We start from the raw sequence: 25,246 nt of genomic DNA, 5'->3' as shown, positions 1-25,246 counted from the left end.
GACATTTGTAATAGATTTCCAGTAGCTCCTAGGTGGGATGTGACATTTGTAATATATTTCCAGTAGCTCCTAGGTGGGAAGTGACATGTGTAATATATTTCCAGTAGCTCCTAGATGGGAGGTGACATTTGTAATAGATTTCCAGTAGCTCCTAGGTGGGATGTGACATTTGTAATAGATTTCCAGTAGCTCCTAGGTGGGAAGTGACATTTGTAATAGATTTCCAGTAGCTCCTAGGTGGGAAGTGACATGTGTAATAGATTTCCAGTAGCTCCTAGGTGGGAGGTGACATGTGTAATAGATTTCCAGTAGCTCCTAGATGGGAAGTGACATTTGTAATAGATTTTCAGTAGCTCCTAGGTGGGAAGTGACATGTGTAATAGATTTCCAGTAGCTCCTAGATGGGATGTGACATTTGTAATAGATTTCCAGTAGCTCCTAGGTGGGATGTGACATTTGTAATAGATTTCCAGTAGCTCCTAGGTGGGATGTGACATTTGTAATAGATTTCCAGTAGCTCCTAGATGGGAAGTGACATTTGTAATAGATTTTCAGTAGCTCCTAGGTGGGAAGTGACATGTGTAATAGATTTCCAGTAGCTCCTAGATGGGATGTGACATTTGTAATAGATGTCCAGTAGCTCCTAGGTGGGATGTGACATTTGTAATAGATTTCCAGTAGCTCCTAGGTGGGATGTGACATTTGTAATAGATTTTCAGTAGCTCCTAGGTGGGAAGTGACATTTGTAATAGATTTCCAGTAGCTCCTAGGTGGGAAGTGACATTTGTAATAGATTTCCAGTAGCTCCTAGGTGGGATGTGACATTTGTAATAGATTTCCAGTAGCTCCTAGGTGGGATGTGACATTTGTAATAGATTTTCAGTAGCTCCTAGGTGGGAAGTGACATTTGTAATAGATTTCCAGTAGCTCCTAGGTGGGATGTGACATTTGTAATAGATTTCCAGTAGCTCCTAGATGGGATGTGACATTTGTAATAGATTTCCAGTAGCTCCTAGGTGGGATGTGACATTTGTAATAGATTTCCAGTAGCTCCTAGGTGGGAAGTGACATTTGTAATAGATTTCCAGTAGCTCCTAGGTGGGATGTGACATTTGTAATAGATTTCCAGTAGCTCCTAGGTGGGATGTGACATTTGTAATAGATTTTCAGTAGCTCCTAGGTGGGAAGTGACATTTGTAATAGATTTCCAGTAGCTCCTAGGTGGGATGTGACATTTGTAATAGATTTCCAGTAGCTCCTAGATGGGAAGTGACATTTGTAATAGATTTCCAGTAGCTCCTAGGTGGGATGTGACATTTGTAATAGATTTCCAGTAGCTCCTAGGTGGGAAGTGACATTTGTAATAGATTTCCAGTAGCTCCTAGGTAGGAAGTGACATTTGTAATAGATTTCCAGTAGCTCCTAGATGGGAAGTGACATTTGTAATAGATTTCCAGTAGCTCCTAGGTGGGATGTGACATTTGTAATAGATTTCCAGTAGCTCCTAGGTGGGAAGTGACATTTGTAATAGATTTCCAGTAGCTCCTAGGTAGGAAGTGACATTTGTAATAGATTTCCAGTAGCTCCTAGGTGGGATGTGACATTTGTAATAGATTTCCAGTAGCTCCTAGGTAGGAAGTGACATTTGTAATAGATTTCCAGTAGCTCCTAGATGGGAAGTGACATGTGTAATAGATTTCCAGTAGCTCCTAGGTGGGAAGTGACATTTGTAAAAGATTTCCAGTAGCTCCTAGATGGGAAGTGACATATGTAATAGATTCCCAGTAGCTCCTAGATGGGATGTGACATTTGTAATAGAGTTCCAGTAGCTCCTAGGTGGGAAGTGACATTTGTAATAGATTTCCAGTAGCTCCTAGATGGGAAGTGACATTTGTAATAGATTTCCAGTAGCTCCTAGTTGGGAAGTGACATTTGTAATAGATTTCCAGTAGCTCCTAGATGGGAAGTGACATGTGTAATAGATTTCCAGTAGCTCCTAGGTGGGATGGGACATTTGTAATAGATTTCCAGTAGCTCCTAGGTGGGATGTGACATTTGTAATAGATTTCCAGTAGCTCCTAGGTGGGATGGGACATTTGTAATAGATTTCCAGTAGCTCCTAGGTGGGATGTGACATTTGTAATAGATTTCCAGTAGCTCCTAGGTGGGATGGGACATTTGTAATAGATTTCCAGTAGCTCCTAGGTGGGATGGGACATTTGTAATAGATTTCCAGTAGCTCCTAGGTGGGATGGGACATTTGTAATAGATTTCCAGTAGCTCCTAGGTGGGAAGTGACATTTGTAATAGATTTTCAGTAGCTCCTAGGTGGGATGGGACATTTGTAATAGATTTCCAGTAGCTCCTAGGTAGGAAGTGACATGTTCCTGCCGAGATCATTCCCATCACGTTCACATGTACGCTTCATTTGATCTGATGGCTCAGATTATTTCTGCTATGACGTCAGTGGGTGTTTTGGTATAGGAATTTTCACGTCATGCAGATGCTCTTCAGTTGTTTGCGTGGTTGTGAGTAACAGGTTGCAGCAGTATTGCCTTGGAGGAGTTTTGATCTTCCCAAAGAAGAGGTGATAAGTGATTGGATCAACACAACATCAGATGATATTTAGCATCTCCTTGTCACTGTCTCTCCTCCCATCTCGACCACTCTATCCTCTCTTCTCCTCCCATCTCAACCCCTCTATCCTCCCATCTCAACCCCTCTATCCTCTCCTAGTCACTGTCTCTCCTCCCATCTCGACCCCTCTATCATCTCCTCTCCTCCCATCTCGACCCCTCTATCATCTCCTCTCCTCCCATCTCGACCCCTCTATCATCTCCTCTCCTCCCATCTCGACCCCTCTATCCTCTCATCTCGACCCCTCTATCCTCTCTTCTCCTCCCATCTCAACCCCTCTATCCTCTCCTAGTCACTGTCTCTCCTCCCATCTCGACCGCTCTATCCTCTCCTAGTCACTGTCTCTCCTCCCATCTCGACCCCTCTATCATCTCCTCTCCTCCCATCTCGACCCCTCTATCATCTCCTCTCCTCCCATCTCAACCCCTCTATCCTCTCCTTGTCACTGTCTCTCCTCCCATCTCGACCCCTCTATCCTCTCCTCTCCTCCCATCTCGACCCCTCTATCCTCTCCTAGTCACTGTCTCTCCTCCCATCTCGACCGCTCTATCCTCTCCTAGTCACTGTCTCTCCTCCCATCTCGACCCCTCTATCATCTCCTCTCCTCCCATCTCGACCCCTCTATCATCTCCTCTCCTTCCATCTCGACCCCTCTATCCTCTCTTCTCCTCCCATCTCGACCCCTCTATCCTCTCCTTGTCACTGTCTCTCCTCCCATCTCGACCCCTCTATCCTCTCCTTGTAACTGTCTCTCCTCCCATCTTGACCCCTCTATCCTCTCCTTGTCACTGTCTCTCCTCCCATATCGACCCCTCTATCCTCTCCTTGTCACTGTCTCTCCTCACATCTCGACCCCTCTATCCTCTCTTCTCCTCCCATCTCGACCCCTCTATCCTCTCTTCTCCTCCCATCTCGACCCCTCTATCCTCTCCTAGTCACTGTCTCTCCTCCCATCTCGACCGCTCTATCCTCTCCTAGTCACTGTCTCTCCTCCCATCTCGACCCCTCTATATCCTCTCCTCCCATCTCGACCCCTCTGTCCTCTCCTCCCATCTCGAACCCTTCATCCTCTCCTCCCATCTCGGCCCCTCTATCCTCTCCTCCCATCTCGACCCCTCTATATCCTCTCCTCTCATCTCAACCCCTCTGTCCTCTCCTCCCATCTCGACCCCTCTATCCTCTCCTTCTTGTCTTCCCTTTCCTGTTCAACCCTGTGAGAATAATCTTTCTCATTTAACCTTTATTTAAGTAAGGCAAGTCAGTTAAGAACAAGTTCTTATTTACAATGACGGCCTACACCGGCCAAACCCGGACAGCGTTGGGCCAATTGTGCTTTTTCCTATGGGACTCCAAATCACGGCCAGTTGTGATACAGCCTGGAATTGAACCAGGGTGTCTGTAGTGACACCTCTAGCACTGATATGCAGTGGCTTAGATCGTTGTGCCACTTGGGAGCCCTAGTGGAAGGTAATGGAATGTTTTTGGTAATTGCACCAAGACCTACAACATCTGTGCATGATCATGATCCACCTCTAGATTCTGAGTAGACAGGTGGCCAAAGATCCTTTGTCCTGAAAAACAACCTGGTTATTCTCTGTGCCTCTCAGTGCCAAAGATCCTTTATCCCGAAAAACAACCTGGTTATTCTCTGTGCCTCTCAGTGCCAAAGATCCTTTATTCCGAAAAACAACCTGGTTATTCTCTGTGCCTCTCAGTGCCAGAGATGATTTATCCGGAATACAACCTGGTTATTCTCTGTGCCTCTCAGTGCCTGGCTAAATAACAACCTGGTTATTCTCTGTGCCTCTCAGTGCCAAAGATCCTTTATCCCGAAAAACAACCTGGTTATTCTCTGTGCCTCTCAGTGCCAGAGATGATTTATCCGGAATACAACCTGGTTATTCTCTGTGCCTCTCAATGCCTGGCTAAATAACAACCTGGTTATTCTCTGTGCCTCTCAGTGCCTGGCTAAATAACAACCTGGTTATTCTCTGTGTGTCTCAGTGCCAGAGATTATTTATCCTGAGTACAACCTGGTTATTCTCTGTGTGTCTCAGTGCCAGGGATTATTTATCCTGAAAACAACCTGGTTATTCTCTTTGCGTCTGGATGCCAGAGATTATTTATCCTGAAAAACAACCTGGTTTTTTTCTGTACTTCTCGGTGCCTGGCTGAGAAAATGAATTCCAGGCATCTCAAGAGCCAGTTAGAATATCACACCGGTGACCTGACTAAAGAGGAAACAGATTTCTCCGAGGGAGAGATGTTATTTTGCTCTCTTAAATGCACATGGATTAAAGCGTTTCAGAGGGCTTTTATGAAGGTTCGCCAATGAATGTGTCTGACTGTGGAGAGTGGGTACGTACATGGATGTCTTTTCCATGTAAAATAGCTATCATCAGTGGAGCTTTTTATTTTATATTTTTACAAAGTGCGTTTTTTACATTCAGCGGGTTTTACTTATGATACCATAATCTGTTTTACCATGGCATGATATAAGTGTGTGGATTATACAGAGCACACACACACACACACTCATTCATACACACACACATGGCGGAGACCAAAGAAACAAAATGTATTTTAGCTGAATTCACAGGTGTCAAAATTACCTAAATGGTCTATTTTCCCATCTTACCCTTCTGAGATAACTGTGGTCTATCATGGCTCCTCCTCTCAGATAACTGATGGGTATCATGGCTCCTCCTCTCAGATAACTGATGGGTAACATGGCTCCTCCTCTCAGATAACTGTGGTCTATCATGGCTCCTCTCAGATAACTGATGGGTATCATGGCTCCTCTCAGATAACTGATGGGTATCATGGCTCCTCCTCTCAGATAACTGATGGGTATCGTGGCTCCTCCTCTCAGATAACTGATGGGTATCATGACTCCTCCTCTCAGATAACTGATGGGTATCATGGCTCCTCCTCTCAGATAACTGATGGGTATCATGGCTCCTCCTCTCAGATAACTGTGGTCTATCATGGCTCCTCCTCTCAGATAACTGTGGTCTATCATGGCTCCTCCTCTCAGATAACTGATGGGTATCATGGCTCCTCCTCAGATAACTGTGGTCTATCATGGCTCCCCCTCTCAGATAACTGATGGGTATCATGGCTCCTCCTCTCAGATAACTGTGGTGTATCATGGCTCCTCCTCTCAGATAACTGATGGGTATCATGGCTCCTCCTCTCAGATAACTGATGGGTATCATGGCTCCTCCTCTTAGATAACTGATGGGTATCATGGCTCCTCCTCTCAGATAACTGATGGGTATCATGGCTCCTCCTCTCAGATAACTGTGGTCTATCATGGCTCCTCCTCTCAGATAACTGTGGTGTATCATGGCTCCTCCTCTCAGATAACTGTGGTCTATCATGGCTCCTCCTCTCAGATAACTGTGGTGTATCATGGCTCCCCCTCTCAGATAACTGTGGTGTATCATGGCTCCTCCTCTCAGATATCTGTGGTGTTTCATGGCTCCTCCTCTCAGATAACTGTGGTCTATCATGGCTCCTCCTCTCAGATAACTGTGGTCTATCATGGCTCCTCCTCTCAGATAACTGTGGTCTATCATGGCTCCTCCTCTTGGATAACTGTTGTGTATCATGGCTCCTCGTCTCAGATAACTGATGGGTATCATGGCTCCTCCTCTCGGATAACTGTGGTCTATCATGGCTCTAATTTAACTTTTATTTAACTAGGAAAATCAGTTAAGAACAAATTCTTATTTACAATCTATCAATGTTACATAGAGTGGCTATTCATCCAAAATGGCCTCCTAATCTCCTCTCAGTGGGGAAACCGAAGCTGTCAAAGAAACAGATGGGAAGGTCATGAGGCATGTGACCAAGATTGAGAAACAACATGTTCCATCGATCTCTATCGAGTGACTTAATTACTTCCCCCAATAGCGGCTCCTCGGCTGCCCAGCCAGCTGCCGGTCAGTTCAACTCACGTCTCCTCCTGAATTTAATTGATAATTATGAGCCGTGTTGACGGCGCCTCGTCAAGCTGTCTGAGTCAAACAAAACCTTTTGACTTTCACACCATCACACGGTCACTCTCCAAGACTTGTGCAAACCTTGTCTTTAACCCCCTACCCCCCCCCCCCCCCTTTGTTTTTGTCTCTGCTTTTCCCTCCTGAAGTTCTTGATTTGCAGTTAAATTAAAATTATGCAAATAGAGTGTAAATGAGAGATGAGGTCTGGGCACCACCATGGGTATCTAACAGGGCTGTCTGAAATGGTTGCCTCCTAATAGCTGATTGGCTGAGTGGGGACTTAGTCACGTTTCTGCCAAAACCAAGTGCCTTGATTTCAAGGCTTAGGTCCATCAGTTGGGAGTGTTAAACTTTGCTTTGATTAGGGATCTTGGGGTTTATTTATGTATTCATTATTTTAGAAAATAAATTACATTTTGTATGACGATCAGCGAAACACAAGGCGAAACATAAAAGGTGCAACAATTTTACCTTGAGGAACAAACCGAATTTGAGTTTTTGTAAATATCCCTCATCCATTATTTCTTATTCAGATATCGCTGTTAGATCTCAATAGGTGAAAAATAAACAGGATTCTCACATATGTCGTTGTGACGTGCAACCTCATGTAACTTTCCTCTCTAGATGATGTGGCTGATGCAAAACTCGGGAAATGATGTGTCACGCCCTGGCCTTTAGTAATCTTTGTTTTCTTTATTATTTTGGTTAGGTCAGGGTGTGACATGGGGGATTTATGTGTTTTGTCTGGTCTAGGGTTTTTTGTATGTTTTTGTATGTTGTCGAGATCTGAATACACCACATCACATAGACACAGAGCATGCCCTCACTGTCGAGATCTGAAGACACTACATCACATAGACACCGAGCATGCCCTCGCTGTCGAGATCTGAAGACACTACATCACATAGACATAGAGCATGCCCTCACTGTCGACAATACACTACATCACATAGACACCGAGCATGCCCTCGCTGTCGAGATCTGAAGACACTACATCACATAGACACAGAGCATGCCCTCGCTGTCGAGATCTGAAGACACTACATCACATAGACACAGAGCATGCCCTCGATGTCGAGAATACACTACATCACATAGACACAGAGCATGCCCTCGCTGTCGAGAATACACTACATCACATAGACACAGAGCATGCCCTCGCTGTCGCGAATACACTACATCACATAGACACAGACCATGCCCTCGCTGTCGAGATCTGAAGACACTACATCACATAGACACAGAGCATGCCCTCGCTGTCGAGATCTGAAGACACTACATCACATAGACACAGAGCAATGCCCTCGCTGTCGAAGGATTTATTGATCGCCTAATAATTCCACAGTCAACGTAGCGTATTTATGGATAACTTTACGTGTGAGTAAAGTACCCTCGTACATGCCTCCCATTTGACTTTCATGCTTTCACTTGAGAAAATAACAGGTAGAAATGGAGCCGTTAGTGTCTCTTGCTACTGAAATGGAATGGAATAATTATCAAACACACTGCGGTTTGAGAGATAAACAAAAAAAAAGAGCTTGCAGCTGATGCTGTGGTAATTGCTTTCAACTGTTTATTTGTTGTTGTTGTTGACAAACCTGTCTGTGCTTTTGCCTGAAAACTTGGGCTCCAGAGTTCAGTGAGATAAAGAGGGAGTGAGTTGGGGAGAGAGGGTTGGAAGAAAAGAAGAGATAACACCAGGCAGAAGAACAGAAAGTGCAGGGCATTTTCTATCCCGGGCAAGGCTACATCTTGGAACGTCGTGGAAGACTGCCTCTTTGGATGTCAGGGAAGGCTGCATCTTGGGATGTTGGGGAAGACTGCCTCTTGGGACGTCGTGGAAGACTGCCTCTTGGGACGTCGGGGAAGGCTGCATCTTGGGATGTTGGGGAAGACTGCCTCTTGGGACGTCGGGGAAGACTGCCTCTTGGGACGTCGGGGAAGGCTGCATCTTGGGACATCGGAGAAGGCTGCCTCTTGGGACATCCGGGAAGGCTGCCTCTTGGGACGTTGGGGAAGACTGCCTCTTGGGACGTCGGGGAAGACTGCATCTTGGGACGTCAGGGAAGACTGCCTCTTGGGACATCGGGGAAGACTGCATCTTGGGACGTTGGGGAAGACTGACTCTTGGGACATTGGGGAAGACTGCCTCTTGGGATATTGAGGAAGGCTGCATCTTGGGACATCGGAGAAGGCTGCATCTTGGGACATCTGAAAAGACTGCCTCTTGGGACGTCGGGGAAGGCTGCATCTTGGGACATCAGAGAAGGCTGCCTCTTGGGACATCGGGGAAGGCTGCCTCTTGGGACGTTGGGGAAGACTGCCTCTTGGGACGTCGGGGAAGACTGCATCTTGGGACGTCAGGGAAGACTGCCTCTTGGGATGTCGGGGAAGACTGCATCTTGGGACGTTGGGGAAGACTGCCTCTTGGGACATTGGGGAAGACTGCCTCTTGGGACGTTGGAGAAGGCTGCCTCTTGGGACGTTGGGGAAGACTGCCTCTTGGGACGTTGGGGAAGACTGCCTCTTGGGACGTTGGGGAAGACTGCCTCTTGGGACATTGGGGAAGACTGCCTCTTGGGACGTTGGGGAAGGCTGCCTCTTGGGACGTTGGGGAAGACTGCCTCTTGGGACGTTGGGAAAGACTGCCTCTTGGGACATCGGGGAAGGCTGCCTCTTGGGACATCGGGGAAGTCTGCCTCTTGGGACGTTGGGGAAGACTGCATCTTGGGACGTTGGGGAAGACTGCATCTTGGGACGTTGGCCACTGGTGATTAGCTGCTGTTTGTGTCAGGGTCGTGATACATTACTTATTGATGGCTGTTGTCTAATAGGACATTCCTGTCATCACCATAGAGACCAGGCAGTGACTGTCATCACCATAGAGACCAGGCGCTGACTGACAGGAGATGTGGAGTGATGTGTTGGGGTGATATTACAAAACTTGGGCAATATCTGGGAAATATAAAATATATATATGTTTTGTTTGTCCTCATAGGAAAACCCTTTTTTGGTTTCAGGTAGAACATTTTGCTGGTGAAAGGGTTCCACGTAGAACCAAAGGGTTCTCCTATGGGGACAACAGAACAACCCTTTATGGTTTTAGGTAGCACCTTCTTTTGTAAGGATGCAGGGGAAAACAGAGCTAATCAAAACAGTGCAAAGCAAGGTAAATCTTTAATCTACAGACAGTTAGCCGAAACATAATTATGATATAATTGTGGAAAATGTACATTTATACTGTGTATTTGAGAGTAGGATAATTATTGGTGTGGTTATTATCTGAGGTAAAACATTGATTACACAAGTGGGACGTGGGAAGAAACACACACTCGCACACACACACACACACACACACACACACACAATCCCAACCAAATCAAACACATGGTATCGTATTTGATCATGTGTCAACGCTGATTCTTCTTTTTTCCGCTTCAGGATCACGTTTTGCCACATCCCCTTCCAGAGTAAATGGCTGTACGTGGGCACAGAGCGTGGCAACACGCACATCGTCAACATCGAGTCCTTCGTTCTGTCTGGATACGTCATCATGTGGAACAAGGCCATAGAGTTGTGAGTTAAATTATACGCAAATGGTCAACTGTCAATGATTAAATGATTACCATAATGAGAAGGATTACTGTATGACGGCCGTTGAGTTGACAGCGGTGATGATGTCATGTCGTTCTGTCCTAAAACCTCTTACACTGTCACCTCATGTCGTTCTGTCCTAAAACCTCTTACACTGTCACCTCATGTCGTTCTGTCCTAAAACCTCTTATACTGTCACCTCATATCGTTCTGTCCTAAAACCTCTTATACTGTCACCTCATGTCGTTCTGTCCTAAAACCTCTTATACTGACACCTCATATCGTTCTGTCCTAAAACCTCTTACACTGTCACCTCATATCGTTCTGTCCTAAAACCTCTTACACTGTCACCTCATGTCGTTCTGTCCTAAAACCTCTTACACTGTCACCTCATGTCGTTCTGTCCTAAAACCTCTTACACTGTCACCTCATGTCGTTCTGTCCTAAAACCTCTTACACTGTCACCTCATGTCGTTCTGTCCTAAAACCTCTTATACTGTCACCTCATATCGTTCTGTCCTAAAACCTCTTACACTGTCACCTCATGTCGTTCTGTCCTAAAACCTCTTATACTGACACCTCATATCGTTCTGTCCTAAAACCTCTTACACTGTCACCTCATATCGTTCTGTCCTAAAACCTCTTACACTGTCACCTCATGTCGTTCTGTCCTAAAACCTCTTACACTGTCACCTCATGTCGTTCTGTCCTAAAACCTCTTACACTGTCACCTCATGTCGTTCTGTCCTAAAACCTCTTACACTGTCACCTCATGTCGTTCTGTCCTAAAACCTCTTACACTGTCACCTCATGTCGTTCTGTCCTAAAACCTCTTATACTGTCACCTCATATCGTTCTGTCCTAAAACCTCTTACACTGTCACCTCATGTCGTTCTGTCCTAAAACCTCTTATACTGTCACCTCATGTCGTTCTGTCCTAAAACCTCTTATACTGTCACCTCATGTCGTTCTGTCCTAAAACCTCTTATACTGTCACCTCATATCGTTCTGTCCTAAAACCTCTTACACTGTCACCTCATGTCGTTCTGTCCTAAAACCTCTTACACTGTCACCTCATGTCGTTCTGTCCTAAAACCTCTTACACTGTCACCTCATGTCGTTCTGTCCTAAAACCTCTTACACTGTCACCTCATGTCGTTCTGTCCTAAAACCTCTTACACTGTCACCTCATGTCGTTCTGTCCTAAAACCTCTTACACTGTCACCTCATGTCGTTCTGTCCTAAAACCTCTTACACTGTCACCTCATGTCGTTCTGTCCTAAAACCTCTTACTCGGTCACGTCATGTCGTTCTGTCCTAAAACCTCTTACTCCGTCACCTCATGTCGTTCTGTCCTAAAACCTCTTACACGGTCACCTCATGTCGTTCTGTCCTAAAACCTCTTACACGGTCACCTCATGTCGTTCTGTCCTAAAACCTCTTACACGGTCACCTCATGTCGTTCTGTCCTAAAACCTCTTACTCCGTCACCTCATGTCGTTCTGTCCTAAAACCTCTTACACTGTCACCTCATGTCGTTCTGTCCTAAAACCTCTTACACTGTCACCTCATGTCGTTCTGTCCTAAAACCTCTTACACTGTCACCTCATGTCGTTCTGTCCTAAAACCTCTTACACTGTCACCTCATGTCGTTCTGTCCTAAAACCTCTTACTCGGTCACGTCATGTCGTTCTGTCCTAAAACCTCTTACACTGTCACCTCATGTCGTTCTGTCCTAAAACCTCTTATACTGTCACCTCATGTCGTTCTGTCCTAAAACCTCTTACACTGTCACCTCATGTCGTTCTGTCCTAAAACCTCTTACACGGTCACCTCATGTCGTTCTGTCCTAAAACCTCTTACACGGTCACCTCATGTCGTTCTGTCCTAAAACCTCTTACTCCGTCACCTCATGTCGTTCTGTCCTAAAACCACTTACTCGGTCACCTCATGTTGTTCTGTCCTAAAACCTCTTACTCCGTCACCTCATGTCGTTCTGTCCTAAAACCTCTTACTCGGTCACCTCATGTCATTTGTCAACTAATCCCAGGTGAAAGTTGGTAACCTAACTTTGCTCACGTTGCCATGACGGCGGCGTTAGATCGTGGTCATGCAATAGCTGCGACTACTTAACATGCAGAGAGGCACATGCACCGTCGCGCCGTTGAGAATGTGTTGAGTGGGTTTTGAAGAGTAGTTCAATGAAATTAAAACATGCATGTTTTCCATCCTCAACAAAATATTGATCTGGAGAGCCATCGAAGCTCGTGTTGTTTGATTGAGCTGAAGTGCTTCTTCCTCTCTCAGTACTCCTCCTGTGCTCCTTCACGGGGAAAGCAACCCTCTAACGCAAACTAACCGCAGAGGAGAAGGAGATTTGTTTTTCCCTCCGCTCAGTCATGCTCGAGTAGGTTGGTGTGAGTGTGTGTGTTTGTGTGTCTGTGTGTGTGTGTGTGTGTGTGTGTGTGTGTTTCTGTGTTCATTTGGTGGAACTAAGTAAGACCTTCCACAGGTATTAAATTGGAAGTTTTATTTTCATGACATTTACCATATGGACTTTCAGGCTTAACTCAAATTAAGGTGTAGGAGAAGTGATTAAACAGACTTTCAGCTCAATACACAATCACACGTTAAGTGTGCACACGCACACGCACACGCACACACACGCACAGGCACACACAAATACACACACGCACACACACGCACAGGCACACACAAATACACACCATTTTTTTTTTACTCTTTTCCTTTAAGACCGTAAGCTTGCGCCAAGACACTCATTACATGGTGTTTGTATCTCCCTCCTGAGTACTGACTGAACGGGTGTTTGCATCTCCCTCCTGAGTACTGACTGAGCGGGGGTTTGTAGGTTTATATCTCCCTCCTGAGTACTGACTGAACGGGTGTTTGTATCTCCCTCCTGAGTACTGACTGAGCGGGTGTTTGTATCTCCCTCCTGAGTACTGACTGAGCGGGTGTTTGTATCTCCCTCCTGAGTACTGACTGAGTGGGTGTTTGTATCTCCCTCCTGAGTACTGACTGAACGGGTGTTTGCATCTCCCTCCTGAGTACTGACTGAGCGGGGGTTTGTAGGTTTATATCTCCCTCCTGAGTACTGACTGAGCGGGTGTTTGTATCTCCCTCCTGAGTACTGACTGAGTGGGTGTTTGTTTCTCCTTCCTGAGTACTGACTGAGCGGGTGTTTGTTTCTCCCTCCTGAGTACTGACTGAGCGGGTGTTTGTATCTCCCTCCTGAGTACTGACTGAGTGGGTGTTTGTTTCTCCCTCCTGAGTACTGACTGAGCGGGTGTTTGTTTCTCCCTCCTGAGTACTGACTGAGCGGGTGTTTGTTTCTCCCTCCTGAGTACTGACTGAACGGGTGTTTGTATCTCCCTCCTGAGTACTGACTGAGTGGGTATTTGTTTCTCCCTCCTGAGTACTGACTGAGCGGGGGTTTGTAGGTTTGTATCTCCCTCCTGAGTACTGACTGAGTGGGTGTTTGTTTCTCCCTCCTGAGTACTGACTGAGCGGGTGTTTGTTTCTCCCTCCTGAGTACTGACTGAGCGGGTGTTTGTATCTCCCTCCTGAGTACTGACTGAGCGGGTGTTTGTATCTCCCTCCTGAGTACTGACTGAGCGGGTGTTTGTATCTCCCTCCTGAGTACTGACTGAGCGGGTGTTTGTTTCTCCCTCCTGAGTACTGACTGAGCGGGTGTTTGTTTCTCCCTCCTGAGTACTGACTGAGCGGGTGTTTGTATCTCCCTCCTGAGTACTGACTGAGTGGGTGTTTGTTTCTCCCTCCTGAGTACTGACTGAGCGGGTGTTTGTTTCTCCCTCCTGAGTACTGACTGAGCGGGTGTTTGTTTCTCCCTCCTGAGTACTGACTGAACGGGTGTTTGTATCTCCCTCCTGAGTACTGACTGAGTGGGTATTTGTTTCTCCCTCCTGAGTACTGACTGAGCGGGGGTTTGTAGGTTTGTATCTCCCTCCTGAGTACTGACTGAGTGGGTGTTTGTTTCTCCCTCCTGAGTACTGACTGAGCGGGTGTTTGTTTCTCCCTCCTGAGTACTGACTGAGCGGGTGTTTGTATCTCCCTCCTGAGTACTGACTGAGCGGGTGTTTGTATCTCCCTCCTGAGTACTGACTGAGCGGGTGTTTGTATCTCCCTCCTGAGTACTGACTGAGCGGGTGTTTGTATCTCCCTCCTGCGTACTGACTGAGCGGTGAGACACGAGGCACATTCAATTAATCTCAATAGAGCTGCAGTGCTGTCAGGAAAGGGAATTATTACACCACACGTTGGCATTTCCTACAACAAAAAAAAAGGGTGATCAAATTAAGATCCCACATCTGTAAAGCAAGTATGCCTGCTGCACTTTATTCACAGCTTCCGGGACAGGGCCAGGAGACCATCTACTACCCATAATGCTGTTGTCTGGGTCTTTACCTCCAGTGCTCAGTACCGTACCTTACATTTTAGAATCTGTGTAAGAAAACAAGGATAAGTAAAGCAGAGCCTCAAATCAAAGGAAAAATCCCAGAAGCCTTGTGGGAAGCAGGAAGCTCGGTGGGAAAGCCAGAAGCTCGAATGGAAAGCAGGAAGCTCGGTGGGAGAGCCAGAAGCTCGAATGGAAAGCAGGAAGCTCGGTGGAAAAGCAGGAAGCTCGGTGGGAAAGCCGGAAGCTCGGTGGGAAAGCAGGAAGCTCGAATGGAAAGCCGGAAGCTCGGTGGGAAAGCAGGAAGCTCGGTGGGAAAGCAGGAACCTCGGTGGGAAAGCAGGAAGCTCGGTGGGATGGCTGGAAGCTCGGTGGGAAAGCAGGAAGCTCGGTGGGAAAGCAGGAAGCTCGGTGGGAAAGCAGGAAGCTCGGTGGGAAAGCAGGAAACTCGGTGGGAAAGCAGGAAGCTCGGTGAGAAAGCAGGAAGCTCGGTGGTATGGCTGGAAGCTCCGTGGGAAAGCAGGAAGCTCGGTGAGAAAGCAGGAAGCTCGGTGGGATGGCTGGAAGCTCCGTGGGAAAACAGGAAGCTCGGTGGGAAAGCAGGAAGTTCGGTGGGAAAGCAGGAAGCTCGGTGGGAAAGCAGGAAGCTCGAATGGAAAACAGGAAGCTCGGTGGGAAAGCAGGAAGCTCGGTGGGAAAGCAGGAAGCTCGGTGGGAAAGCAGGAAGCTCGGTGAGAAAGCAGGAAGCTCGGTGGGATGGCTGGAAGCTCCGTGGGAAAGCAGGAAGCTCGGTGAGAAAGCAGGAAGCTCGGTGGGATGGCTGGAAGCTCCGTGGGAAAGCAGGAAGCTCGGTGGGAAAGCAGGAAGTTCGGTGGGAAAGCAGGAAGCTCGGTGGGAAAGCAGGAAGCTCGAATGGAAAACAGGAAGCTCGGTGGGAAAGCAGGAAGCTCGGTGGGAAAGCAGGAAGCTCGGTGGGAAAGGAGGAAGCTCGGTGGGAAAACAGGAAGCTCGGTGGGAAAGCAGGAAGCTCGGTGGGAAAGCAGGAAGCTCGGTGGGAAAGCAGGAAGCTCGGTGGGAAAGCAGGAAGCTCGGTGGAAGGGAACATGCTTCATTAAGACGACAGGGCTCCTTCCTTCCTAATCACTTCTCCTGCTGCAGCTCATATTTCACAAGACAAAAGTGTCCAAAATGTATAAAAAAAGAAACTCTAAAATAAAAGAGTTGGAAAAATTATTCAAAATGTTGACATGATATTATTCATACTGTTTACTGGTCTCTATGAAGCTCAGTGTTTGAGCAGTCGCTCCCTGTTGACATGATATTTTGCATACTGGTTACTGGTCTCTATATAGCTCAGTGTTTGAGCAGTCGCTCCCTGATTCCCTATACCTTCTCAGGCTTGTGTGTTTCCTTAATGAGCACATTATTTTCTGATGAGTTTATCAGTCTAATTTAATCTGGTTCAGGCCACCAGCCTACTGTTTTATTGTCTGTTGACGACGGCGTGCGGAGATAGACGTGTGTGTGTGTGTGTGTGGTGTGTGTGTGTGTGTGTGTGCGTGTGTGTGTGTGTGTGGTGTGTGTGTGTGTGTGTGTGCGTGCGAGTGTGTGTGTGTGTGACTGTGTGTGAGTTTGTGTGAGTGAGTGTGAATTACCATGATTCTACTCAGCTTGGCTGGCTCGGGGACCCAGGGATGTTGGGAAATTTGTTTGTCAACATCAGGCATTTCTCCTGAGAAAGGGAGAGATTGGGGGGGGGATAGAGAAAAAGAGAGAGAGAGACAGCCATTCTGAATCAACAAGAGAAAGGGGAGTGCACTGCCACTGTGACTGTCATTACTGAAGGCCCAGTATATATTGACTGTCACTACTTCAGACCCAGTATATATTGACTGTCACTACTTCAGACCCAGTATATATTGACTGTCATTACTGCAGACCCAGTATATATTGAATGTCATTACTGCAGGCCCAGTATATATTGACTGTCATTACAGCAGACCCAGTATATATTGAATGTCATTACTGCAGGCCCAGTATATATGGACTGTCACTACTACAGACCCAGTATACTGTATATTGACTGTCATTACTGCAGGCCCAGTATATATTGACTGTCATTACTGCAGGCCCAGTATATATTGACTGTCATTACTGCAGGCCCAGTATATATGGACTGTCACTACTACAGACCCAGTATATATGGACTGTCACTACTGCTGACCCAGTATACTGTATATTGACTGTCATTACTGCAGGCCCAGTATATATTGACTGTCATTACTGCAGACCCAGTATATATTGACTGTCATTACTACAGACCCAGTATATATTGACTGTCATTACTGCAGAGCCAGTATATATTAACTGTCACTACTGCTGACCCAGTATACTGTATATTGACTGTCATTACTGCAGGCCCAGTATATATTGACTGTCATTACTGCAGACCCAGTATATATTGACTGTCATTACAGCAGGCCCAGTATATATTGACTGTCATTACTACAGACCCAGTATATATTGACTGTCATTACTGCAGACCCAGTATATATTGACTGTCAATACTGCAGACCCAGTATATATTGACTGTCACTACTTCAGACCCAGTATATATTGACTGTCACTACTTCAGACCCAGTATATATTGACTGTCATTACTGCAGACCCAGTATATATTGACTGTCATTACTGCAGGCCCAGTATATGTTGACTGTCATTACTGCAGACCCAGTATATATTGAATGTCATTACTGCAGGCCCAGTATATATTGACTGTCATTACTGCAGACCCAGTATATATTGAATGTCATTACTGCAGGCCCAGTATATATGGACTGTCACTACTACAGACCCAGTATACTGTATATTGACTGTCATTACTGCAGGCCCAGTATATATTGACTGTCATTACTGCAGGCCCAGTATATATTGACTGTCATTACTGCAGGCCCAGTATATATGGACTGTCACTACTACAGACCCAGTATATATGGACTGTCACTACTGCAGACCCAGTATATATTGACTGTCAATACTGCAGACCCAGTATATATTGACTGTCACTACTTCAGACCCAGTATATATTGACTGTCACTACTTCAGACCCAGTATATATTGACTGTCATTACTGCAGACCCAGTATATATTGACTGTCATTACTGCAGGCCCAGTATATGTTGACTGTCATTACTGCAGACCCAGTATATATTGAATGTCATTACTGCAGGCCCAGTATATATTGACTGTCATTACTGCAGACCCAGTATATATTGAATGTCATTACTGCAGGCCCAGTATATTTGGACTGTCACTACTACAGACCCAGTATACTGTATATTGACTGTCATTACTGCAGGCCCAGTATATATTGACTGTCATTACTGCAGGCCCAGTATATATTGACTGTCATTACTGCAGGCCCAGTATATATGGACTGTCACTACTACAGACCCAGTATATATGGACTGTCACTACTGCTGACCCAGTATACTGTATATTGACTGTCATTACTGCAGGCCCAGTATATATTGACTGTCATTACTGCAGACCCAGTATATATTGACTGTCATTACTACAGACCCAGTATATATTGACTGTCATTACTGCAGAGCCAGTATATATTAACTGTCACTACTGCTGACCCAGTATACTGTATATTGACTGTCATTACTGCAGGCCCAGTATATATTGACTGTCATTACTGCAGACCCAGTATATATTGACTGTCATTACAGCAGGCCCAGTATATATTGACTGTCATTACTACAGACCCAGTATATATTGACTGTCATTACTGCAGACCCAGTATATATTGACTGTCAATACTGCAGACCCAGTATATATTGACTGTCACTACTTCAGACCCAGTATATATTGACTGTCACTACTTCAGACCCAGTATATATTGACTGTCATTACTGCAGACCCAGTATATATTGACTGTCATTACTGCAGGCCCAGTATATATTGACTGTCATTACTGCAGGCCCAGTATATATTGACTGTCATTACTGCAGGCCCAGTATATATTGACTGTCATTACTGCAGGCCCAGTATATATTGACTGTCATTACTGCAGACCCAGTATATATTGACTGTCACTACTGCTGACCCAGTATACTGTATATTGACTGTCATTACTGCAGGCCCAGTATATATTGACTGTCATTACTGCAGACCCAGTATATATTGACTGTCATTACTGCAGAGCCAGTATATATTGACTGTCACTACTGCTGACCCAGTATACTGTATATTGACTGTCATTACTGCAGGCCCAGTATATATTGACTGTCATTACTGCAGACCCAGTATATTGACTGTCATTACTGCAGAGCCAGTATATATTGACTGTCATTACTGCAGGACCAGTATATATTGACTGTCACTACTGCATGCCCAGTATACTGTATATTGACTGTCATTACTGCATACCCAGTATATATTGACTGTCACTACTGCTGACCCAGTATACTGTATATTGACTGTCATTACTGCATACCCAGTATATATTGACTGTCACTACTGCAGACCCAGTATATATTGACTGTCATTACTGAAGGCCCAGTATATATTGACTGTCATTACTGCAGACCCAGTATATATTGACTGTCATTACTGCGGGCCCAGTATATATTGTCTGTCATTACTGCAGAGCCAGTATATATTGACTGTCACTACTTCAGGCCCAGTATATATTGACTGTCATTACTGCAGACCCAGTATATATTGACTGTCACTACTGCAGGACCAGTATATATTGACTGTCATTACTGCAAGCCCAATATATGTTGACTGTCATTACTGCAGACCCAGTATATATTGACTGTCATTACTGCAGAGCCAGTATATATTGACTGTCATTACTACAGACCCAGTATATATTGACTGTCATTACTGCAGACCCAGTATATATTGACTGTCATTACTGCAGACCCAGTATATATTGACTGTCATTACTGCAGACCCAGTATATATTGACTGTCATTACTGCAGACCCAGTATATATTGACTGTCATTACTGCAGACCCAGTATATATTGACTGTCATTACTGCAGACCCAGTATATATTGTCTGTCATTACTGCAGAGCCAGTATATATTGACTGTCATTACTGCAGAGCCAGTATATATTGACTGTCATTACTACAGACCCAGTATATATTGACTGTCATTACTGCAGACCCAGTATATATTGACTGTCATTACTGCAGACCCAGTATATATTGACTGTCATTACTGCAGAGCCAGTATATATTGACTGTCATTACTGCAGAGCCAGTATATATTGACTGTCATTACTGCAGACCCAGTATATATTGACTGTCACTACTGCAGGCCCAGTATATATTGACTGTCATTACTACAGACCCAGTATATATTGACTGTCATTACTGCAGACCCAGTATATATTGACTGTCATTACTGCAGAGCCAGTATATATTGACTGTCATTACTGCAGAGCCAGTATATATTGACTGTCATTACTACAGACCCAGTATATATTGACTGTCATTACTGCAGAGCCAGTATATATTGACTGTCATTACTGCAGACCCAGTATATATTGACTGTCATTACTACAGACCCAGTATATATTGACTGTCATTACTACAGACCCAGTATATATTGACTGTCATTACTGCAGAGCCAGTATATATTGACTGTCATTACTGCAGAGCCAGTATATATTGACTGTCATTACTACAGACCCAGTATATATTGACTGTCACTACTGCAGACCCAGTATATATTGTCTGTCATTACTGCGGACCCAGTATATATTGACTGTCATTACTACAGGCCCAGTATATATTGACTGTCATTACTACAGACCCAGTATATATTGACTGTCATTACTGCAGAGCCAGTATATATTGACTGTCATTACTACAGACCCAGTATATATTGACTGTCACTACTGCAGACCCAGTATATATTGTCTGTCATTACTGCGGACCCAGTATATATTGACTGTCATTACTGCAGACCCAGTATATATTGTCTGTCATTACTGCAGAGCCAGTATATATTGACTGTCACTACTTCAGACCCAGTATATATTGACTGTCACTACTACAGGCCCAGTATATATTGACTGTCATTACTGCAGGCCCAGTATATATTGACTGTCATTACTGCAGACCCAGTATATATTCAAATCAAATCAAATGTATTTATATAGCCCTTCGTACATCAGCTGATATCTCAAAGTGCTGTACAGAAACCCAGACTAAAACCCCAAACAGCAAGCAATGCAGGTGTAGAAGCACGGTGGCTAGGAAAAACTCCCTAGAAAGGCCTGAACCTAGGAATAAACCTAGAGAGGAACCAGGCTTTGTGGGGTGGCCAGTCCTCTTCCGGCTGTGCCGGGTGGAGATTATAACAGAACATGGCCAAGATGTTCAAATGTTCATAAATGACCAGCATGGTCGAATAATAGGTCTGGGACAGGTAGCACGTCCGGTGAACAGGTCAGGATTCCATAGCCGCAGGCAGAACAGTTGAAACTGTTATATATTGACTGTCACTACAGCAGGCCCAGTATATATTGACTGTCATTATTGCAGACCCGGTATATATTGACAGTCACTACAGCAGGCCCAGTATATATGGACTGTCACTACTGCAGGCCCAGTATATATTGACTGTCACTACTGCAGGCCCAGTATATATTGACTGTCATTATTGCAGACCCGGTATATATTGACAGTCACTACAGCAGGCCCAGTATATATGGACTGTCACTACTGCAGGCCCAGTATATATTGACTGTCACTACTACAGGCCCAGTATATATTGACTGTCATTACTGCATGCCCAGTATATATTGACTGTCATTACTGCAGACCCAGTATATATTGACTGTCACTACTACAGGCCCAGTATATATTGACTGTCATTACTGCGGACCCAGTATATATTGACTGTCACTACAGCAGGCCCATTATATATTGACTGTCACTACAGCAGGCCCAGTATATATTGACTGTCATTTCTGCAGGCCCAGTATATATTGACTGTCACTACAGCAGGCCCAGTATATATTGACTGTCATTTCTGCAGGCCCAGTATATATTGACTGTCACTACAGCAGGCCCAGTATATATTGACTGTCACTACAGCAGGCCCAGTATATATTGACTGTCACTATAGCAGGCCCAGTAAATGTTGACTGTCACTACTTCAGACCCAGTATATATTGACTGTCACTATAGCAGGCCCAGTAAATGTTGACTGTCACTACTTCAGACCCAGTATATATTGACTGTCACTATAGCAGGCCCAGTAAATGTTGACTGTCACTACTTCAGACCCAGTATATATTGACTGTCACTACAGCAGGCCCAGTATATATTGACTGTCACTACAGCAGGCCCAGTATATGTTGACTGTCACTACTTCAGACCCAGTATATATTGACTGTCACTACTACAGGCCCAGTATATATTGACTGTCATTACTGCAGGCCCAGTATATATTGACTGTCATTACTGCAGGCCCAGTATATATTGACTGTCACTACAGCAGGCCCAGTATATATTGACTGTCATTACTGCATGCCCAGTATATATTGACTGTCACTATAGCAGGCCCAGTAAATGTTGACTGTCACCACTTCAGACCCAGTATATATTGACAGTGGAGTGCCTGATACCAAAGCCCTGAGGTCTTAGTAAATCTGCACTGTTTCCTTTACTGGTCATGTTGTTGTTAGGGCAACGTAGAGTTATCCTCATCAGCTGTAATGCTATGGGATGTGACAGTCACCCAGTGAAGAGACATCTTGTCATGTTGTTGTTTGGGCAACGTACAGTTATCCTCATCAGCTGTAATGCTATGGGATGTGACAGTCAACCAGTGAAGAGACATCTTGTCATGTTGTTGTTTGGGCAACGTACAGTTATCCTCACCAGATGTAATGCTATGGGATGTGACAGTCACCCAGTGAAGAGACATCTTGTCATGTTGTTGTTTGGGCAACGTACAGTTATCCTCACCAGATGTAATGCTGTGGGATGTGACAGTCACCCAGTGAAGAGACATCTTGTCATGTTGTTGTTTGGGCAACGTACAGTTATCCTCATCAGCTGTAATGCTATGGGATGTGACAGTCACCCAGTGAAGAGACATCTTGTCATGTTGTTGTTTGGGCAACGTACAGTTATCCTCATCAGCTGTAATGCTATGGGATGTGACAGTCACCCAGTGAAGAGACATCTTGTCATGTTGTTGTTTGGGCAACGTACAGTTATCCTCATCAGCTGTAATGCTATGGGATGTGACAGTCACCCAGTGAAGAGACATCTTGTCGTGTTAGGTATGCCCTTCCCAAATGTCTCCACCAGTGCCGAGGCAGGATGCAGGTATGACTCACAGGAACAGCATACAGATGCAGGATCTTCATTTGAACCATTTTTTTTTTTTTTTTTACAGCAGAAAAATAATCCTGCAGCAACAGTGAATTATTTTAAAAAATGTGATTAAACTAGGCAAGTCAGTTAAGAACAAATTCTTATTTTCAATGACGGCCTAGGAACAGTGGGGTTAACTGTCTGTTCAGGGGCAGAACGACAGATTTGTACCTTGTCAGCTCAGGGATTTGAACTTGCAACCTTCTGGTTACTAGTCCAACGCTCTAACCACTAGGCTACCTTGCCACCTCTACACTCTAACCACTAGGCTACCCTGCCACCTCCACACTCTAACCACTAGGCTACCCTGCCGCCTCTACACTCTAACCACTAGGCTACCCTGCCGCCTCTACACTCTAACCACTAGGCTACCCTGCCGCCTCTACACTCTAACCACTAGGCTACGCTGCCACCTCTACACTCTAACCACTAGGCTACCCTGCCACCTCTACACTCTAACCACTAGGCTACGCTGCCACCTCTACACTCTAACCACTAGGCTACGCTGCCACCTCTACACTCTAACCACTAGGCTACCCTGCCACCTCTACACTCTAACCACTAGGCTACGCTGCCACCTCTACACTCTAACCACTAGGCTACCCTGCCGCCTCTACACTCTAACCACTAGGCTACCCTGCCACCTCTACACTCTAACCACTAGGCTACGCTGCCACCTCTACACTCTAACCACTAGGCTACCCTGCCGCCTCTACACTCTAACCACTAGCCTACCCTGCCGCCTATACACTCTAACCACTAGGCTACCCTGCCACTCCATTATGTGGATTATTATTCATGTACATTTTTTTAGAGGTTGATACATAACATGCCCAACCCCACTCACTCACATACACGGAAAATTACTATTGCAACCTATTTAATACAGGTAATTGTCTCTCTTTCATGTAGCATCTTTCAGAAACTATATATATATATATAAATAAATGTTTTCCTCTCTCAGTAGGATGAAGAACAGAATCTATATGTAGTCGTTAATATGACGTTACAGATATGTTCTGGAGAGAGAGAGATGAATAAAGAAAATGAAAACATCAAAGATCTGGTGTTTTTTTCTGGTCTGTTAGGGGGATACAAGAGAACATAGTCTAATTATTTGTGAGCAACCCTTTTCCTGTTCATTGCCAGACAAAGTGTGTCCAACTGGAGACAAAAAAAACATGAAACAAAAGTATAATTTCACCTGAGCTCTCTTGGTTGGATATTCTCTGTATCGATACACACTGTGAAGAGAGAATTCTGGGTAGTGGCTGGGTGAGTAAGTAATGCGTCAGCGTAGACGGTCTGGGACGTTTTTAATCTTCTTGATGTAGGACCCCCCCCCCCCCCCCCCCTCCCCCTCCCCGCTCGCGGCTCCCCTCCTATCCATCCCAGCGTTACCGTGTCGACCGAGTGGAGCCAACCAAAACTCGCCCCCTGCGGCTCCTACAGCTCCAGCAAGCTGGCAGTGTGTGTGTGTGTGTGTGTGTGTGTGTGTGTGTGTGTGTGTGTGTGTGTGTGTGCGTGCGTGCGTGCGTGGAGATCTCTCCCTCAGCGGAGACATACATGTTTTCACCATGACACACTGTCTCAGTGTGAGAGCTCAATACAGCCCAGATGGGTCTGAAGGTGTGAAATGATCTCCAGAGAGAGACATAGGTATTACGTTTTAGACTTTTAGTGTTTTAGAGTTTTAGAGTTTTAGTGTTTTAGTGTTTTAGTGTTTTAGAGTTTTAGTGTTTTAGAGTTTTAGTGTTTTAGTGTTTTAGAGTTTTAGTGTTTTAGAGTTTTAGTGTTTTAGTGTTTTAGTGTTGTCCCTCAGAACCTCTTTGAAAGACTGCCGTATAAAAGGGCACAGAGATGTGAAGGTTAAATGATTTAGCCTTTTTCTATCAATTGATAGCTTATAATAGATGAGCTCACAACGCTGTACCATGACTCTCTGAGGTCATTAAAGATCCCATGGCACTTATCGTAAGAGTAGGGGTGTTAACCCCGGTGTCCTGTCTCTCTGAGGTCATTAAAGATCCCATGGCACTTATCGTAAGAGTAGGGGTGTTAACCCCGGTGTCCTGTCTCTCTGAGGTCATTAAAGATCCCATGGCTAAATTCCCAATCTGGCCCTCAAACCATCACGGTCACCTAATAATCCTCAGT

At 45.2% G+C, this 25,246-nt stretch overlaps 1 protein-coding gene across 1 annotated transcript in view; it reads left to right on the top strand.

Annotated features, from left to right (window-relative positions):
- LOC110504879 (syntaxin-binding protein 5-like) overlaps positions 1–25,246 on the top strand; it is a 240,583-nt gene that overhangs the window by 114,018 nt on the left and 101,319 nt on the right. The window contains exon 5 of the mRNA XM_036975302.1: positions 10,086–10,220. Within this exon, the coding sequence (XP_036831197.1) occupies positions 10,086–10,220 (135 nt within the window). The remainder of the gene's footprint in view (positions 1–10,085; positions 10,221–25,246) is intronic.

This window comes from Oncorhynchus mykiss, chromosome 3, assembly GCF_013265735.2.
Source record: "Oncorhynchus mykiss isolate Arlee chromosome 3, USDA_OmykA_1.1, whole genome shotgun sequence".
NCBI classification, from domain to species: Eukaryota; Metazoa; Chordata; class Actinopteri; order Salmoniformes; family Salmonidae; genus Oncorhynchus; species Oncorhynchus mykiss.
Note: the sequence above shows the minus strand (reverse complement) of the source record. Positions and strands in the feature narration are given on the sequence as shown.